The sequence below is a fragment of the Chiloscyllium punctatum genome, chromosome 4 (assembly GCF_047496795.1).
Source record: "Chiloscyllium punctatum isolate Juve2018m chromosome 4, sChiPun1.3, whole genome shotgun sequence".
Taxonomy (NCBI): domain Eukaryota; kingdom Metazoa; phylum Chordata; class Chondrichthyes; order Orectolobiformes; family Hemiscylliidae; genus Chiloscyllium; species Chiloscyllium punctatum.
The window spans coordinates 81,427,315-81,443,797 of record NC_092742.1 but is presented as its reverse complement, the minus strand read 5'-3'; the positions used below and the strand labels follow the sequence as shown (position 1 = coordinate 81,443,797).

General features: G+C 40.9%; 1 protein-coding gene and 1 long non-coding RNA gene across 4 annotated transcripts in view; one reads left to right on the top strand and one right to left on the bottom strand.

Annotated features, from left to right (window-relative positions):
- The window catches only part of rab15 (RAB15, member RAS oncogene family), a 157,999-nt gene that overhangs the window by 32,721 nt on the left and 108,795 nt on the right, over positions 1–16,483 (bottom strand). For both annotated transcript variants that reach the window (XM_072569150.1, XM_072569151.1), the window contains exon 2: positions 1,482–1,542. In XM_072569150.1, coding sequence (XP_072425251.1) covers positions 1,482–1,542 — 61 coding nt within the window. The remainder of the gene's footprint in view (positions 1–1,481; positions 1,543–16,483) is intronic.
- Positions 1–16,483, top strand: part of LOC140476472 (uncharacterized) — a 69,189-nt gene that overhangs the window by 50,329 nt on the left and 2,377 nt on the right. Inside the window, exons 2-3 of one of the 2 annotated variants that reach the window (XR_011960489.1) lie at positions 6,286–6,450; positions 8,840–8,979. This is a non-coding gene — a long non-coding RNA (uncharacterized lncRNA). Of the gene's footprint in view, positions 1–6,285; positions 6,700–8,839; positions 8,980–16,483 lie in introns of both variants that reach the window. The other variant, XR_011960490.1, reaches the window with a different exon arrangement.

The window sequence follows — 16,483 nt, the reverse complement described above, 5'->3', positions numbered from 1 at the left end:
TACAGAAGTGCTGTCCCAAGTACTATGGATGATCCAGTTGGATTCTCAAACAAATAAATTATGCTCAGTGGTTTTAACTAATTCTGCAGCCAATTTTCTTTCTCCTTTCCTCAGTAAAGGTGGACATTTTGTGCATACATATTTTTATTTTGCTAGTCACAAACAGGCCTTCAACGATGATGCAACCTTTTGAGATCTGAAGAAACCATGAATTGTACAGTACCATTCCGTAGTCACTACACAGTACGTATGAAGATATTCCAGTCATCTTGGTTTGAACGTTTGGAAGGATAAACGGAAAGAGAAATGTAGAAACTCATAGTGCAGAAGAAGGCCATTTAGCCTCTTGCGCTTGTGTCAGCTCTTTGAAAAATCAGTCAAGTCATACTTAATCCAATTGTGCCCCACATCCATTAAATCATAGAAACTTACAGGAATGTACTGTTCCTCTTGTCCATTTTATCCTTCCACCACCACACCCACCCCACCCCGAATTGGTGGGTGCTGGGTGCAAACTAGTGCTGAATGCCAACCTGCCATTATTCAGATGACCCTCAAAGGTAAGTACTAATCAGCTATTTGATCATGTAGGGTATCACAGCCAAACCTAATCCTGCAGACTATATATATAACTGCAAGATCTAGATCACAAGTTCATTTATGTCTAGGGATCTTCTAGCCTCTGACTCACCCTTACTGTAATTTTTCAACCACATTTTTTAAGTCTGAAGAATTTAGCTGATGACAGATTTAGCAAAATAATCTGCATTTGACAGGAAGCAGGATAAAACATCACTTTGAAGGATCACACTGCATACTGATTTTTAAAAATATGTTCTGATGAGATAAGACATCAGAATTAAGATCTGACAAATCCTGTCCTCATGCAATGTCTTCATAGCTGTTGTTGCAACCAGCGTTACTTTACAGAGATAAAAAGAGAATCTGAATTTCTCCTCCTTAATCCAAAGGTGCTGAGGTCACCAGTATTGCCATTGCTGCCACACAAGTCTAGAATCAGCCAAGTCAGCACATTCTTCTGGTCTGGCTGCCTCAGCTTCTTACAGTACAAACTCACTGACGTATCCAAGTATTCTTACATTTATCTTGCATAAAATTATGCTTGCATAAAATGCATTTTCATGAAAATACAAAAGAAAAACGTTTTATGGAAAGTTTTCATGTACCTAAATTCCTTTTAAGTCCTTAAAACTCCATTACATCAACTAACTGTAAACATAATAGCTCTTCTATAATGCAATGGTTACGTTCTTGTGCAACCCTGCGTTATAGAAAAATCATGCTTTAGAAACAGCGCTAAAAGTGTTGGCACTGTTATAGCCAACACACATTTTCAAAGCTAGCGCTTGAGAATCAATGTCCCTAATTCATCAATCGCATTACAGCGAATTTGTGTTAATGAAATGTATGTTATAGCAGAATGATCTGTACTCAGTTCTGGTTAATCCTTGTGAACTTACCAAATCTGTATTCGCACCTTGATTCCATCAACATCTATTGTCTTCATTTTGAAGTCGACTCCTGTGAATGAGACAAGAACTGAATGATTTTGAAGTGGTGCCAGGAACAAACAGAAGATAACATCAACGAACCAATGTCAATATTTTCATTGAATGCAAGATCTTGATATTGCCATAGTCTTGTTGTGCTTATACATTCTCTGGACTGTTTGCTTTTCTTAAAGCCTCATCTCTAGAATATAGCTCTCTGATTCTCTATCAGCCTTTCCTGATGGGAGTTATCTCTCTTCCAACCCTTCCCTGCACAGCCTGATCACCACAGCATTTTATTTTTAAAATTTAGAGTTTAAAAATGTTTTAAAAGTTTAATATGCAGATGAAAGATTGCAATATTTTTACCTTGTACTTTATACATTCTCTGGACCATTTACTTTTCTTAAAGCCTGCATCTCATCTCTGGAACACAGCTATAACCTGTCTTTTTCTCAAGCCCCACCGAAACATCGGAGAGATTTATTTTCAGTTCCTGTATCTTAATGGTCTTTAAGGTTATCGAAAGCCAAGTCATTTGCCATTTTGTATTATGGGCTGATATTCACGAGAAACAGGAGGAGAATGATGCCACATTGTATTCATTACGACACTTCAATTTTTTTTCTTTATTAGATCCGAAGGAAATTAAAATCTGTTATTTGACAATACGCTTTTGAAATAACTCCATGAAGGCCAGTATCCCGTCACCAGGTCACCTTCACTTACATGTGTGTAGTACATGATACTGATCCAGCTAGCACAGACCCCACTGTCCCGGGAAGCAGAACCCCTGACTCTCCTGTTTGTATCTGTCAACCAGGGCTCTCTGACTGGACAGGATTAACAGCTCCAGTCAGGGAACCCATATTCTATATTGTCCATCTGGCTGACCTTGTTACAATCACTACAGCTTTCTTTACAAAGAAATACAAATCAACTGATGTTTCTAGAAGGCCACCACAGAGTAAGTTCAACTGCTATCAAATTGACAATTCCACTTGAAGATGACTGAGGCAGGGAAGTGGAGGAAGTCTAGAAGGTTCAGAGAGTGTGCCGTGCTAAGATTATGGAAAAGCAGAGGAAACAAGTACCAAAACAGATGGATGGGATTTTGTTCCCTTTGCACTGGCATCTCTCAATGACATTGCTTCTATTTGAGAAACATATTTTTACAAAAACTTACATTTAAATTCTACAGGTTAGCTACTTGCGATCTCGTTAACAAAAAAAAACAGAATATCGGAACAGTTTATAAAGGCAAACATTCTATGCACGGCAAGTGCTCACGTAATTATAACCGTCAAAGCAATTATTAGAGAATGGTCGGCTCCATTGAGATGGCAAACAAACTATTGCAAGTAAGACGTTTCCTAAAGAGATGAAGTGAACATTTCCTGAAGGCAGCACTGCACTGAGGCTCACATCCCAGTAGCTCTGCATCTGTTCAGAAAACATGAATATTTTATTACCTGATACACTGACTAGATAAGCACCAAAGCTCAGTGTCCATCAATTCTGCTGTCAGCCATAGTTTTCCCTGATATAAATTTGCATAAAAGCTATAACTCAAATGGACCCTTATCAGTGCAAGATTTTAGAACTGGAGATGTGCTTATCAAAAGTCATAACTTGATTCTTGTTGAACACAAGCTGCCTGATTTAATATTAAAGCAAGGACAGGACTGCAAGCTCAGTCTAATTCAGTTCAGTCGCAGGTTTTATCCCTCTGGTACCAGGGAAAGTGATCGAAGTGACAATGCATCAAGCAGGTTCAGACTAATTACGTTGATAAAATTATTTAGTTTCAAATCCAGTGGATGGGTTGTTTCCAAAGCTTGACTCTCATGTGATCCCTTTTCCCATTCATACTATTGTTTCTGAAAACTATACTTCTGAAAACATTACTGCAAGATCTAAATCACATGTTCACTTGTGTCTTGGGATTGAAACATCTTCTAACCTCTGACTCATCCTTACCATAATTTTCCAACAAACATTATTTCATTCTGAAGAACTTGACGGATGACAGATTTGGCAAAACAAACTGCTTTTGACAGGATGTAGGACATAGCTTTAGTACGGATTTTTAAAAAAATATTCTGATTTCACGGAAGTCTTTTGAGATGACAGATCTGAGTTAAAATCTGACAAAAGTTTTGACTTGGTGGAGCCACTTGACAACGACTATCAAACCTAAAACCTCGACCATCTTGAACCATCAGATTTTTACTTAATTCGAGGTACGTTAGACACATTTACTAAACAATATGAAGCGATCTGTCTTCACCAACTCTGTTCAGCAAACTATTTGGTGAAGGTTTTGCAGCGCACACTTCAGCTTTGTAGACACGACACAGCAGAGATTGCCAACCTGAAGCTATTAATTCACTTGCCGGTGACTCAATTCATTGCTACAGCATGCAGGATCATGAACTTCTCTATGCACAATTACATACAAAATGGTGAACAACCAGAGTTTAATTAAATGCAATTAAGAAGAAGATTCAGATGTACTTAGCTGAAACTGACTGGATGGAAATGTCACACATTTCAAGGCTGCATTGTTGATTAAATTTGTCCAGTTTGACCACAGTTTTACACATTTTCCAAGGAGTGGCAATTAAATGCAGATTACCTCTCAGCTCCCTCTGTTCATTTTTACATTAAGAAAGATCTCCATGTTTCTAACAGGAGATTTCAGTCAGGGGTCCTTCAAAAATATGGAGTTGTACTTTCAATGTGACAGGTCCCTGGTAATGCAGGATAAGAGCACACACCCTTTTCACAGCAATCTGCTGCTCTATTCTGTGGTTTAAAGATCTAGCAGACAGACAGCCACTTGACCACTCCTTTGTGTGAGGTTAGAGCACCTGGAGGATATGGGTAAATACGCCAGGTGGATAGGGATAAGGAACCAAGTATATTGGGTGACAGTTGAGGAAGTTGCCAGCTAGTTAGGGAGTTTAGGGCCAGGTGGGTAGCGAGAAGGAAAGCAGATAAGCAAGGGGCCAGAGTCAGGGTGGCAAAGAGGCCAGGTAAATAATGGATTGTTTAGGATAGGTTGGAATGGGCAAGTAATATTGGGTCTATTGTGAGCATGGCATGTGTCAGATCCAGGATGGGAAACAGAACATCCGGGATGGCAACAGCAGAGGAATGTTGGGTCTGTGGCTGGAATGGGAAAAGCAGAATGAGGATGTTGGGTCCAGTTTCTGGAGGGTAGAGGGGCATGTTAGTCCCGGAGGGTGTCGGGTCAAGATGTGGGGTGTGTACGGTGTTTCATGATCAGTGGTTTGCACTGCTGCCTCACAGCTGTGAGGGACCTGGGTTCAATTTCAGCCTTGGGTGACTGTCTGTGTGGAGTTTGCACTTTCTCTCCGTATCTGTGTGGGTTTCCTCTCACAGTCTGAAAATGTGCAGATTAGGTGGATTGGCCTCAGGAAATTTCCCATAGTATCCAGGGATGTGCAGACTAGGTGGGTTAGACATGGGAAATGTAGGGTAACACTGATGGGGTGGGTCCAGAAGGGATGCTCTGTGAAGGGTCGGTGTGGACTCGTTGGGCTGAGTGGCCTGTTTCCACACTGTAGGGGTTCTAAACGTTGGTGGGGGTTTGGGGTTAGTTAAATAATTCCTCAGTCAGACTAGGTTTTTAATAGTCTCACATTTTCTGAGTCATTATTTACTTAACTGCAGCAGAACACCCACTTTCTGCAATTTAAATGGATACTTTTGGAGGATTCCAAGCTCAGACGTGCTGTTCAGCCTTACCTGCGCAATTCCTTTAAAGTTTATGCCATAGGGCACCCCCCCCCCCACCCTGCCCAACTCCCAACTACACTCCTGAAACAAAAACCTGGCCATCAGAAAATCCAAGCCAATATTTGCAAAGTGCTTCAGTTATTCTAGCAGATCCATGTTTAGCAAATTTGCTCTTGTTTAATGGGAGGGAAATTACAAAGCATTCTCAATAATTCCAAACTTTAAACTGGACGACATGGATCACCTTCAGCACTCTTTTAACCAATGGAGCTTGCTGTTTCTCTCCCTCACTATTGTCAAGCTCAATAGTTGAAAGCTGCCCTCCTGAGTCTCGTCCATTTGCCTATTTAGATGCGGAAGCATTGCAAGTTGGCTATCACGCTGTAGAGCTCATAGCCGCTGATCTCCAACCTATCCTTACCTCCAAATGCAGAAGATTAGCACTGGTTGGCAGGGTTGAGGTGGGGGAGGTGGGAGGGCGATGATGAAATCCTGAATGTGCACCACTGATGTAACCCAAGAAGTTTAGGCCAGTGGTTGGTTAACTGGAACATTTTTACCAAAATCATAGAAACAAAAATTACAGTACATCAACCACACAAAGTATTTTATCAATGCCTATAAAAGCTAAGACAAATTCTACTCAGCTATTGTCCTACTGGCCTAACCCAAGCATCAGTGAACTGTGTCATTGACAATGGCACTTCCTCATTTCCTACATTACTAAAGCTGTATGGGGAGTTGCCACAATTGTTGAAAGCGCTATATTAATGCAAGTATCTCTTTCTCTCAAAAACTGAAATGATTACCATGTAGATGAAAGATGAAAAAAAACAAGCTGATTTGAATTATAATTATACACATATTTAATAACATGCCTTATCAGGACCTCCTTCTCTCGTACCAAGTGAGATGGCTCAATGTTTGCAAACGTCGCTATCATTGTGTTTCAAAATGAATTCATTGTGCAAAACATTTTAAGTAATTCTATTCATTTCCTTCCTATTAGGTGTCAGACCTTGGTTCAGTGGCAACATCATCACTGCCGAGTGAGAAAGATTGGAGCTTAATGCATCATCCACGCAACCTACTGCAGTGCAGAAGCAGCACGAACTGAGCGCAATTTCTCTCCATTTAGTCCTTAATCAAAACACCTTAAAACAAATGGTGAAAGGTCACTCGATTTGAAACTTAACTCTGTTTGTCCATTCAACAGATGTTTCTTGGTCTGCTGGGTCTTTCTAGTACCTTCTGTTTTGATTTCAGATTTCCAGCCTAGGCAGCATTCTGTTTTTCAGTTGTGTCAGGGGTCAATCAACGGGATCTGAGCATTTATTCATGCTGTCACTGATTTCAAAGTAGCAACTGTGTTTTTCACGTTGCAAGAGCCAATTACAACACCTTGAAGCATGGAAAGCAAAAGGTAAACTTGGAGGCCAGTTCTGTGGAGGATCATAAGATGTCGGAGCAGTCGTAAGCCATTTAGCCCACTGAGTCTGTTCTGCCATTCAATGAGATCATGGTTGACCTGATAATCCTTAACTCTACTTTCCTGCCTTTTACCCATTCCCTAGAATCCCTTACTGGATCCCTTAAAAATCTATCTCAGCCTGGAATATACTTCATGACCCAGCTTCTACAGTCCTCTGCAGTAAAGGATTCCACAGATTCAATACCCTCTGAAAGAAAGGCATTCACAAGGGGAAGCAACCCAAAGGGTCTTGTATGTTTCAATTAGGTCACTTCTCAGTCTTCTAAACTCCAATGAGTACGGGCCTAATCTCCTCAACCTTGCCTCGTAAGACAGTCTCAGCCTTGTCTGGACTGCCTCTAATACCATTTTATCCTCCCTTGGACAATGGGCCCAAAACTGTATACAGTATTCCTGCTGTGATCTGACTCGTGCTTTGTACAGTTTTAGCAAGATCTCCATACTTTCATATTCCATTCCCTTTGAAATAAAGGCCAACTTCTATTTACCTATCCTGTAACCTGCTGAAGCTTTACACTTGCTTTTTTTGATGTAGGCATGATGACTCCTACATCCCTCTGTCCTGTAAGTATCTGCTGTCTTTTTCCATTTCAAAAATGTTTAGCTTCCTAGCAATAGTTTGCCTTGAACTTTGCTCTCCAGTGATATTTATTGTGTTTATTTCTGCTCCTCCTTTTGCCTCTTGATTCCTTAATATTTTGGAACACTATTAGTGTCTTCTGTGAAGACTGATCAAAAGTATTTATTTGACTCCTCTGCCATTTTCTGGCTCCCCATTATTATTTCCCCAGCCTCCTTCTCTTAGGAGTCTCTGTTCACTTTGGCCTTTCCCTACCTTTTCTTTTAATACATTTAATTAAGTTCTTGTTGTCTGACTTAATATTACTTGCAATTTTGCCCTCAAAGTTTATTTTCTCCCTTTTCATAATTTTTTCTGTAGTCTTTTAAAATGTTCCCAATTCTCTGGTACACCAATAATCTTTGCCATATTGTATGTCTTTTTTAATTACAATGCGGTGCCATTCTTAACTTCCTTGGTTAAACATGGTTGGCTTTTCCCCTTCCCAGAATCCTTCTTTCTCACTGGGCTACGAGCAATGAACTATTTTCTTAAATGTCTGCCATTGTTCCTCAACCGTCTTTGCAGCTAAACTCCTTTTCCAGTTCATTTCAGCTAACACTGTCCTGATTCCTTTATAATGACTCTTAGGTAAGCTTAGCACAGTTGTTTCCGTCTTGTGTTCCTCACTCCCAAACTGAATGCTAAAATCTACCATGTTATGGTCACTGTTTCCTAGGTGATCCTTTACTCTAACAGAAAGAGGCAAGTTTGATAAATTACACATACATAAAATCCGAGGTGGATTCACAACGTATTATTCGTTGAAGCTGTCCTCAATATATTCTATGAACTCTTCCTCCTGGTTACCTCTGTCATTTCACACAGAGGGTGGTATGTGTATGGAGTGAGCTGCCAGAGGAAGTGATGGAGGCTGGTACAATTGCTACATTTAAAAGGCATCTGGAGGGGTATATGAATAGGAAGGGTTTGGAGGGATATGGGCCGGGTGCTGGCACATGGGACTAGATTGGGTTGGGATATCTGGTCAGTATGGACAAGTTGGACCGAAGGGTCTGTTTCCATGCTATACATCTCTATGGCTCTATGACTAATCTGATTATCACCAATGCTTAATATTTTAATTGTAAGCCCTCATTAACCCCATTTATTTTGAGGAACAAACCTCTATTTACATTGGGATAGATTCCAGAGTGGCAATAAAGAAATAACTGCTCATAGTCAAGTATCCTGAGCAGCAGATTTCAGTTTAGGCGTTTTCAATGAAAACTCTGAAGATTTGTGATCAGTTACATTGGAATGCCACTGCTGAAACTATAGCAAGTCACAAGTGCCCCTGCTTTTGTCGCTAATAGCACAGCTCTTCCTGTGATTGTAGCAGTTCACAATGAAAACAAAATAAGTAAACAAAGGGATACACTACACATTCTGGTACCTCAGCTAATAGGGAAGAAAATATTATTAATGTATTGTCAATATCTTTCTTTTCAGATGGAGTTCAAAGCATATTTTCACTGCCTTCCCATCGTTCTGGTTCCCAACCAGTAATATTGGAAACAGTGCAGAGCGGGTGAAACACGATCCACATCTTAGCCTCACAGTCTCATCATATGTCCCCTGGGAAGATGGAGGTAATACCTTGAGATGACACAGCTGTTGATTTTCAATGACAAAATTATTTACTTGAAAAGAATCAGTATTTGGCATCTGTGACATGTGACGAATTTAACAGCTGCCTGCTTTGGATTTTCTGGGCATAATTATGGGAAAGGATGAACGATGCCGTGTGTATCTGTTAGCAATTAGCAGATAATATATAAATTATTTACAGCACTTTAGCTTACAGCATTTTGTTACAATCATTACTTTGGAGCCCAATGTTCATGCTCTGTTAGACTTCTATATCACCTAGAAATAAGTCTTCCATCTGGTAGCACTTTCAATTGACATACTGATCTTCTCATTTACTCACAAAACCCTCAACCAACCCCATCTCTTAAGAGAGTAATAAATAGTATTATTAATTCTGATAGGTACAGAGTCAGAGGCTAAAAGAATTCCTGGAACTATGTTGCCTCCATACTGGCTTTATCAAAACTATTTTCTATTTGTATTATTTTATTAGTGTTTTTATGTCAGGGGAGGATACATTGAACAAAATCCCTCCCATGACTAATGTTCAGTGCAAATAGAGTAAAGGAGGAATTCTAGAGTGTTTCGGCAAATGTTAACTGGTTCTCATTGCTGCATTATTGTTTCCTGTAGCTGCTCCTGTTGAATCCCACAGATTCAACCAAGGCTCAAAAGGCACAGGAGTAGAGGGCACCCAAAAGTAGTCAAATTTACAGGGAGGAGGGGCAGCAAAGAGGGGCAAGGATCGGAAAAGTGGGGAAGGATTGCAAAGCAAGGAGAGACTGCAAAGCAGGGCACAGCAAAAATGGGAGAAAGACGGCACAGAGAGGAGAAACTGTAAGGGCAACAGGGACACCGCAAAGTGGGCTGGGGGAATTGCAAAGCAGGGCATAGTAAGTGTTAGGGAGGCAGACCAGGGGAATGAAAGGAGTCACTAAGGAGGAGAAAGCACTTTCAAACCTGTCAATGAAGGAACAGTATGAACATTATTAATTGTAATGAGCACTGTTAATCAGATAATTGAATACTGAACCAAATTATTTTATAAAGATTAGCATTTGTGTGTTATTCATCTCAAGATATCCCACATATGAGACCTGTTTGTCTGTGACCTCATCGGTCCATGGAAAACATGCTTATGGTAATGGCTTTGTGAGTGTACAACTGTGTCAAGGTGTTTTGGAAAAACAGTTGTTGCCAACGTATGTCTTCCATAACGTACCAACATTCATGTCTTGAAATTAATGCTTACATTGTGTCTTGTAGCTTTAGATTGGAGTGGTGATGATTATTGAGGAAATTGTTAATTAGATTTTCCCATTCTGCTTCTGTGCATTAAAATATCCCATATATGAACCCAAACTCAGAAATTAATTTGACTACACAACAGCATCATCCAACAACGTAGTTTATTCGAATGAGGAAGGAGGCCTGGAGTTGGTTGGAATGAGGGCTAGGTGGATATCATTGACTATGAGATCCCTGATTGGGCTGCTAACCTGTGCCAATCCGGGAGCCCTAGCTGACAGGAGATTCAGAGGCTCCTCATTTTAGGGACTGGCTCTGAGCTGGCTGGTCAGAGCCCATATACTGTGCACATGTAAATAAAGGGTGACTTGGTGATGGGATGTAGGCCTCTGTCCAGTTATTTCAGAGCCCTTGAAAATCAAAAATAAGGAATGTCTGAAAATCAGAAAAATAGAGCCTTCATTAGCAAAAAATTCCTCTAGCTTCAACATGTTTAAAACATCTTTCTCTCTTTATTTCAGAATTATTCTGGGTTCTATTGCATAGCCAATTTGTATATCATAAGATAAGTTCCATGCATCAGGATATAAAGGCTTTATCCTATCTCTGAGCCAGGAGGCCAAGGCTCAAGGCGTACCTGCCCCAGAGGTGTGTGATAACATCTCTGAACAGGTTGCTTAGAAAATATCTGTAAAGACTGATCCTGGAAGGAGCTAACCAGTATTTTGCAGAGTGTCTCCAAGTTTTCGTTTCTTGTGCTAAATCAAGGTAGCCAACAGTAATGCTGATTGACTCTTAAGCAGCGTCTGAAGTTTCACAAGAGACTATCATGTCATGTAAGGAGCTATTAAATAATATGTAATAAACCTACTACTGTTCATCAGGACTGAGCCTATCTTCTGCTGAAGACTTTGTGAAGGCATCCTTTTTCGCTTGGTTTTTGCTAATATCAATAAGAATTGGTGGAAGTGCATCTGTCCAAGGTTTCTCAGTCACAATATGCAGTTAGTTCCAATATAACGTGATTGTTCCTTTCTTATTCGATCTCAAGTTATAAGAAATTGTGCAATAGCAACACCATGTAAAATAATGGAGCCAGAATCATGTTATAGCCTATACATGTCAGGACAGTTCTTGTTCTTTCAATAATGGTCCACATTCTTCTATCACGTTAAAGCCAAAGTTTGGGAGAAGATTTGTAGCTCGGGTGCTCGTTGTTGTGGTTCTATTCGCTGAGCTGGGAATTTGTCTTGCAAACGTTTCATCCCCTGTCTAGGTGACATCCTCAGTGCTTGGGAGCCTCCTATGAAGCGCTTCTGTGCTGTTTCTTCCGGCATTTATAGTGGCCTGTCTCTGCCGCGTCCGGTTGTCAGTTCGAGCTGTCCGCTGCAGTGACCGGTATATTGGGTCCAGGTCGATGTGTTTGTTGTTAGAGTCTGTGGATGAGTGCCATGCCTCTAGGAATTCCCTGACTGTTCTCTGTTTGGCTTGCCCTATAATGGTAGTGTTGTCCCAGTTGAATTCATGTTGCTTGTCGTCTGTGTGTGTGGCTACTAAGGATAGCTGGTCGTGTCGTTTCGTGGCTAGTTGGTGTTCGTGTATACGGATCGTTAACTGTCTTCCTGTTTGTCCGATGTAGTGTTTTGTGCAGTCCTTGCATGGGATTTTGTACACTACATTAGTTTTGCTCATGTTGGGTATCGGGTCCTTCGTTCTGGTGAGTTGTTGTCTGAGAGTGGCTGTTGGTTTGTGTGCTGTTATGAGTCGTAGTGGTCACAGTAGTCTGGCTGTCAGTTCGGAAATGCTCCTGATGTATGGTAGTGTGGCTAGTCCTTTGGGTTGCGGCATGTCCTCGTTCCGTTGTCTCTCCCTTAGGCATCTGTTGATGAAATTGCGAGGGTATCCGTTTTTGGCGAATACTTTGTATAGGTGTTCCTCTTCCTCTTTTTGTAGTTCTGGTGTGCTGCAGTGTGTTGTGGCCCTTTTGAATAGTGTCCTGATGCAACTTCATTTGTGTGTGTTGGGGTGGTTGCTTTCATAGATTAGGACTTGGTCTGTGTGTGTAGCTTTCCTGTAAACCTTTGTGCTGAATTCTCCGTTCGGTGTTCTCTGTACCATCACGTCTAGGGATGGGAGTTGGTTGTCCTTTTCTTCCTCTCTAGTGAATCGGATTCCTGTGAGTGTGGCGTTGATGATCTGGTGTGTGTTCTCTATTTCTGTGTTTTTAATTATTACAAAGGTGTCATCCACGTATCTGACCCAGAGTTTGGGTTGAATTTGTGGTAAGACTGTTTGTTCTAACCTTTGCATTACTGCTTCTGCTATGAGTCCAGAGATCAGACTCATAGCCAATTTGCATCGAAGAAACACATTATAGCAGAATTGAATTGTACTGTGATAGCTGCTTGGAGCCATGGCATGTCAATTATTTTCTCGGAATAAATCTCAAGTCCATGGTGGGGCAGAATCTTCTGCTTTCTTTGGTGGTGTACTTGGCTGAGTGGAACGTAACTGATTCAGTGGGACGGTGTACCTGAAACTTGCCCCTTTCCTAACTCCACCTTCACCTAGGGTTGACCATCTTGTCCCACTGCCAACTAAGGTTCTTACGTGGCCAATCAATGTTTGTTTAAGAGCCTCATCCCATCATGAACTCATTTGCAACTGAGAACAGGATTCTTGAGGTTGAGTGGGAACACTCCTACCTCTGAGGTAGGAGCCCGGATTCAAGTTTCACCTTCTCCAAAGGGGTGTCATAACATTTCTGGGAACAGGTTGGTTTAAAAAATATCTAGTTGCAGCTGAATCTGTCAGTCTGTCTAATAGCGAAAAATGTGAGGGCCACTTGTCATCTCAATGCACACCTAAGAGTCATTTGACCACTTTATTGAAGGACTGGACATTAGAAAGGTCAGCACTACAAATTATTCCATTCATTGTGTGAAATAACAACACCAACATTATGCACCTATAGCCTGGGTCACTCACTATAAATCTGGGACTCTGGAGAGTATTCTTTTGGGATGCGTCATGGCCTAAGCAATGGTGTTGTTAAGCAAAATAGCTGATGGCGAATCAGGTGACAGTTCCATTCCTAAGGTCTTGATTCCAGGGAAGACTTCACCATTGCCCGATTGACTCGTGATTTGGCAGGCTTTCCCCAAAAAGAAACAGTGCAAGTCTCCTGTTGGCTGTCCAAGTGAGACCTCTAACTCCTTAACAACTCCTTATAAATGAATATGTTTAACAATGTAAATAATGACCATTAAGTCATACAGTACAGAAATAGACCTGTTTTTGTGATGTTGATGAAGGATAGATATTAGCCAAGACCCCAGAGTTAATTCTTCTTTGTAGTGCCATGGGGATCTTCTATATTCATCTAAACAGGAAGATGTAACACCTTATCTGAACGGTAACATCACTGACAATGTAACACTCCCTCAGTACTGCACTGGATCTATTCAAGCTCTGGATTGGAACCTGAACTCAGAACCTGTGGTTCAAGGGCACAGGTACACTAACTGAGCCACAGCTGACAACTTGTAAAAGTTCCTATTCTCCCTTATATAGCAGAAATAATTAGCATCATGAAATTTAAAAAGAGCAACTGAGAAGGTTTAATAAGTAAACGCAGAGCACTAGAGGATTGAGAAACAAAACAGAACTTCGAAAAAGACCCAGCAAACTTGACGGGACAGAAACATTTCTGTAGCAGAACCAACATAGCCTACATTGAACCTTTCTCTTTCAAAACACAAATCACAAATTAGGATGATATATTTCTGGTGTTGTTAATTTTACATCTGATCATAACATTCACGTCATTTCTGACTGTTATTGAAAGATGTGCATGTTTTGTGGATTCATTGGGTTAAATAGAGGGAAATATGACACTCATGGTGCAAGTGACAGGTTTCACTTCCACAGCTTGCCTCATGCTGTTTTGCTTTTGAACTCAGTTACGACTCTTCCTGTGATAACAAATAGTCATTTCACTTCAATTTAGGTACTTAATTCCTTCAACAAAACCTGAAGAAAATGCGAACATAAACTAATGTGGCGAGTGTACAACACACACAAGCCTTTTATTACATCGTCCTCCTCGGGGAATGGCTTCTGTAGAAACAGGTTTGCTGGGCTGGAAGCTAAATCTTCAATCCTTATCCTTCTGGGAACTGACTCAGACAAGTGATGCAATTCCACGCAAAGTAAGTTGCTAGGAAGTGTACAGGTGAATGCAAGGTCAGCTTCTTACAGTAGGTGAGAGAATTATTATCTGATTTGCTAATGCCACAATATATCAAGGAAACAATGTTCGACATATTTCTGTTCTTACAGCTGAGACATTTTCCAGAAGGTAAACTCTGCCAGTTTGAAAATACAGTGTTAAAAAAACTTACAACATCACAGAAAACCTTTTCAAGATACGAAGATTCAAAATATGGCACTGGTGATGGGTTAGGGTTAGAGTTAGGGTTAAGATAGTGCTACAAATGGATTTTGTATTTCTGGGCTACAGTGGGAAATCAGAAATGCCTCACATTTCTGGTCGCCATTCACCAGTGTCTACTGGAAGCATAGTTGCATAGCCATTGGATAAAGAATGGATTGGGTATACACCTTTGCATAGGCTGCTAATCTTCCAAGATAACAGTCTCAGCACCTCACATCAAGAAACCTGTTTAGAAACATAGAAATATAAAAAAAAAGGTGAAGATGTAGGCCATTTGGCCCTTCAAGCCTACACCATCATTCAATATGATCATGCAATCTCAGTATCCCAATTCCACTTCTCTCCATACCCCTTGATCCCTTTAACTGCAAGGGCCATGACCAGCTCCTTCTCAAATATAACTAATGAACTGGTCCCAACATCTTCCTGTGGGAGAAAATTCCAAAAGTTCACAACTCTGAGTGCAGAAATTCTTCTTCATTTCAGTCCTGAATGGCTTAGCCCTTATTCTTAGATTATCACCCCTAGTTCTAGACTTTCTCAACATCGGGAACTTTCTTCCCACATCTAGTCTGCCCAGTCCCATCAGGATTTTAATATTTCTATGAGATTCACCCCCCTCACTCTTCTAAATTCCAGTGGGTACAAACCCAGTTGATCCATCTTTCCTCATATGTCAGTCCTGCCATCCCAGGAATCAGTCTGGTGAACCTTTGCTGGATCCCTCAATAGCAAGAATGTCCTTCCTCAGACTAGGAGACCAAAACTGCATACAATACTGAAGGTGTTGCCTCACCAAGGCCCTGTATAACTGCAGCAAGAAATCCTTACTCCGATACTCAAATTCTCTCGCTATGGAGACCAATGTGCCATTAGGTTTCCTCATCACCTCCTCCACCTGCATACCAACCTTCAGCAGCTGTTCCACCATGACACCCAGGTCGTGTCGCACCTTGCCTTTTCCAAAATTGCCACCAATCAAATCATAACCAGCTTTCCTGTTTTTGCCACCAAAGTGGATAACCTCACATTTATCCACATTATATTGTATTTGCCCACTCAGCTAGGCTGTCCAAGTCACCCTGCAGCCTCTTAGCAACCTCTTCACAGCACACATTGCCACCCAGCTTAGTGTTATCTGCACAGACATACTAAACTGCAGCAAGTATGGCTGATTACAAAGGCGGTAAATAAAAAAGTCAGGAAACAATGGATACAAGTGTCACCTGGATTAGTTTGCAACTTATTTTCTAACATTCTGCAATTGAAATATGTTTAGAAGGCAACAAAGAGCAAATTATTTCAATGCTGTATTCACCACTTTAACTAAGAATACTCTAATCTTCCAAGTACATTGGCTACCACAGTTTTGGGGGAGGGTGGAACAGGGGCATAAGATAAAGAAAAGCATATCCCATATTCAAGAAAATATTTAATAAATATGAACTTCAATCATGGAAGTGTAGCCTATAATTTCAATCTTGCAACCAGAGTCAGATTTGTTTAAGAATAATATGCTCCTTCACAATTTTTATTCCATGGATTTCAGCATCTTTCAGTTCCAGCTTTCTTACGTAGTGGTCAGTAGTGCACATCTGGATGGGAGCGCAGCAGATAGTTCATTGTTTTGCAGCACAAGGTTTATTTGAGCCACCCACGACCTCCAGAGTCATATATGTCCATTGGCCTTCTTTTGCCATTGCTAGGGAATTGAACTCCTTCCCCCAGTCCTGAACAGGCATCAGGACAACTTTGAGGGAGGTATTGCGAAAGTGTGGCTCAGATAACACAAAACCCGC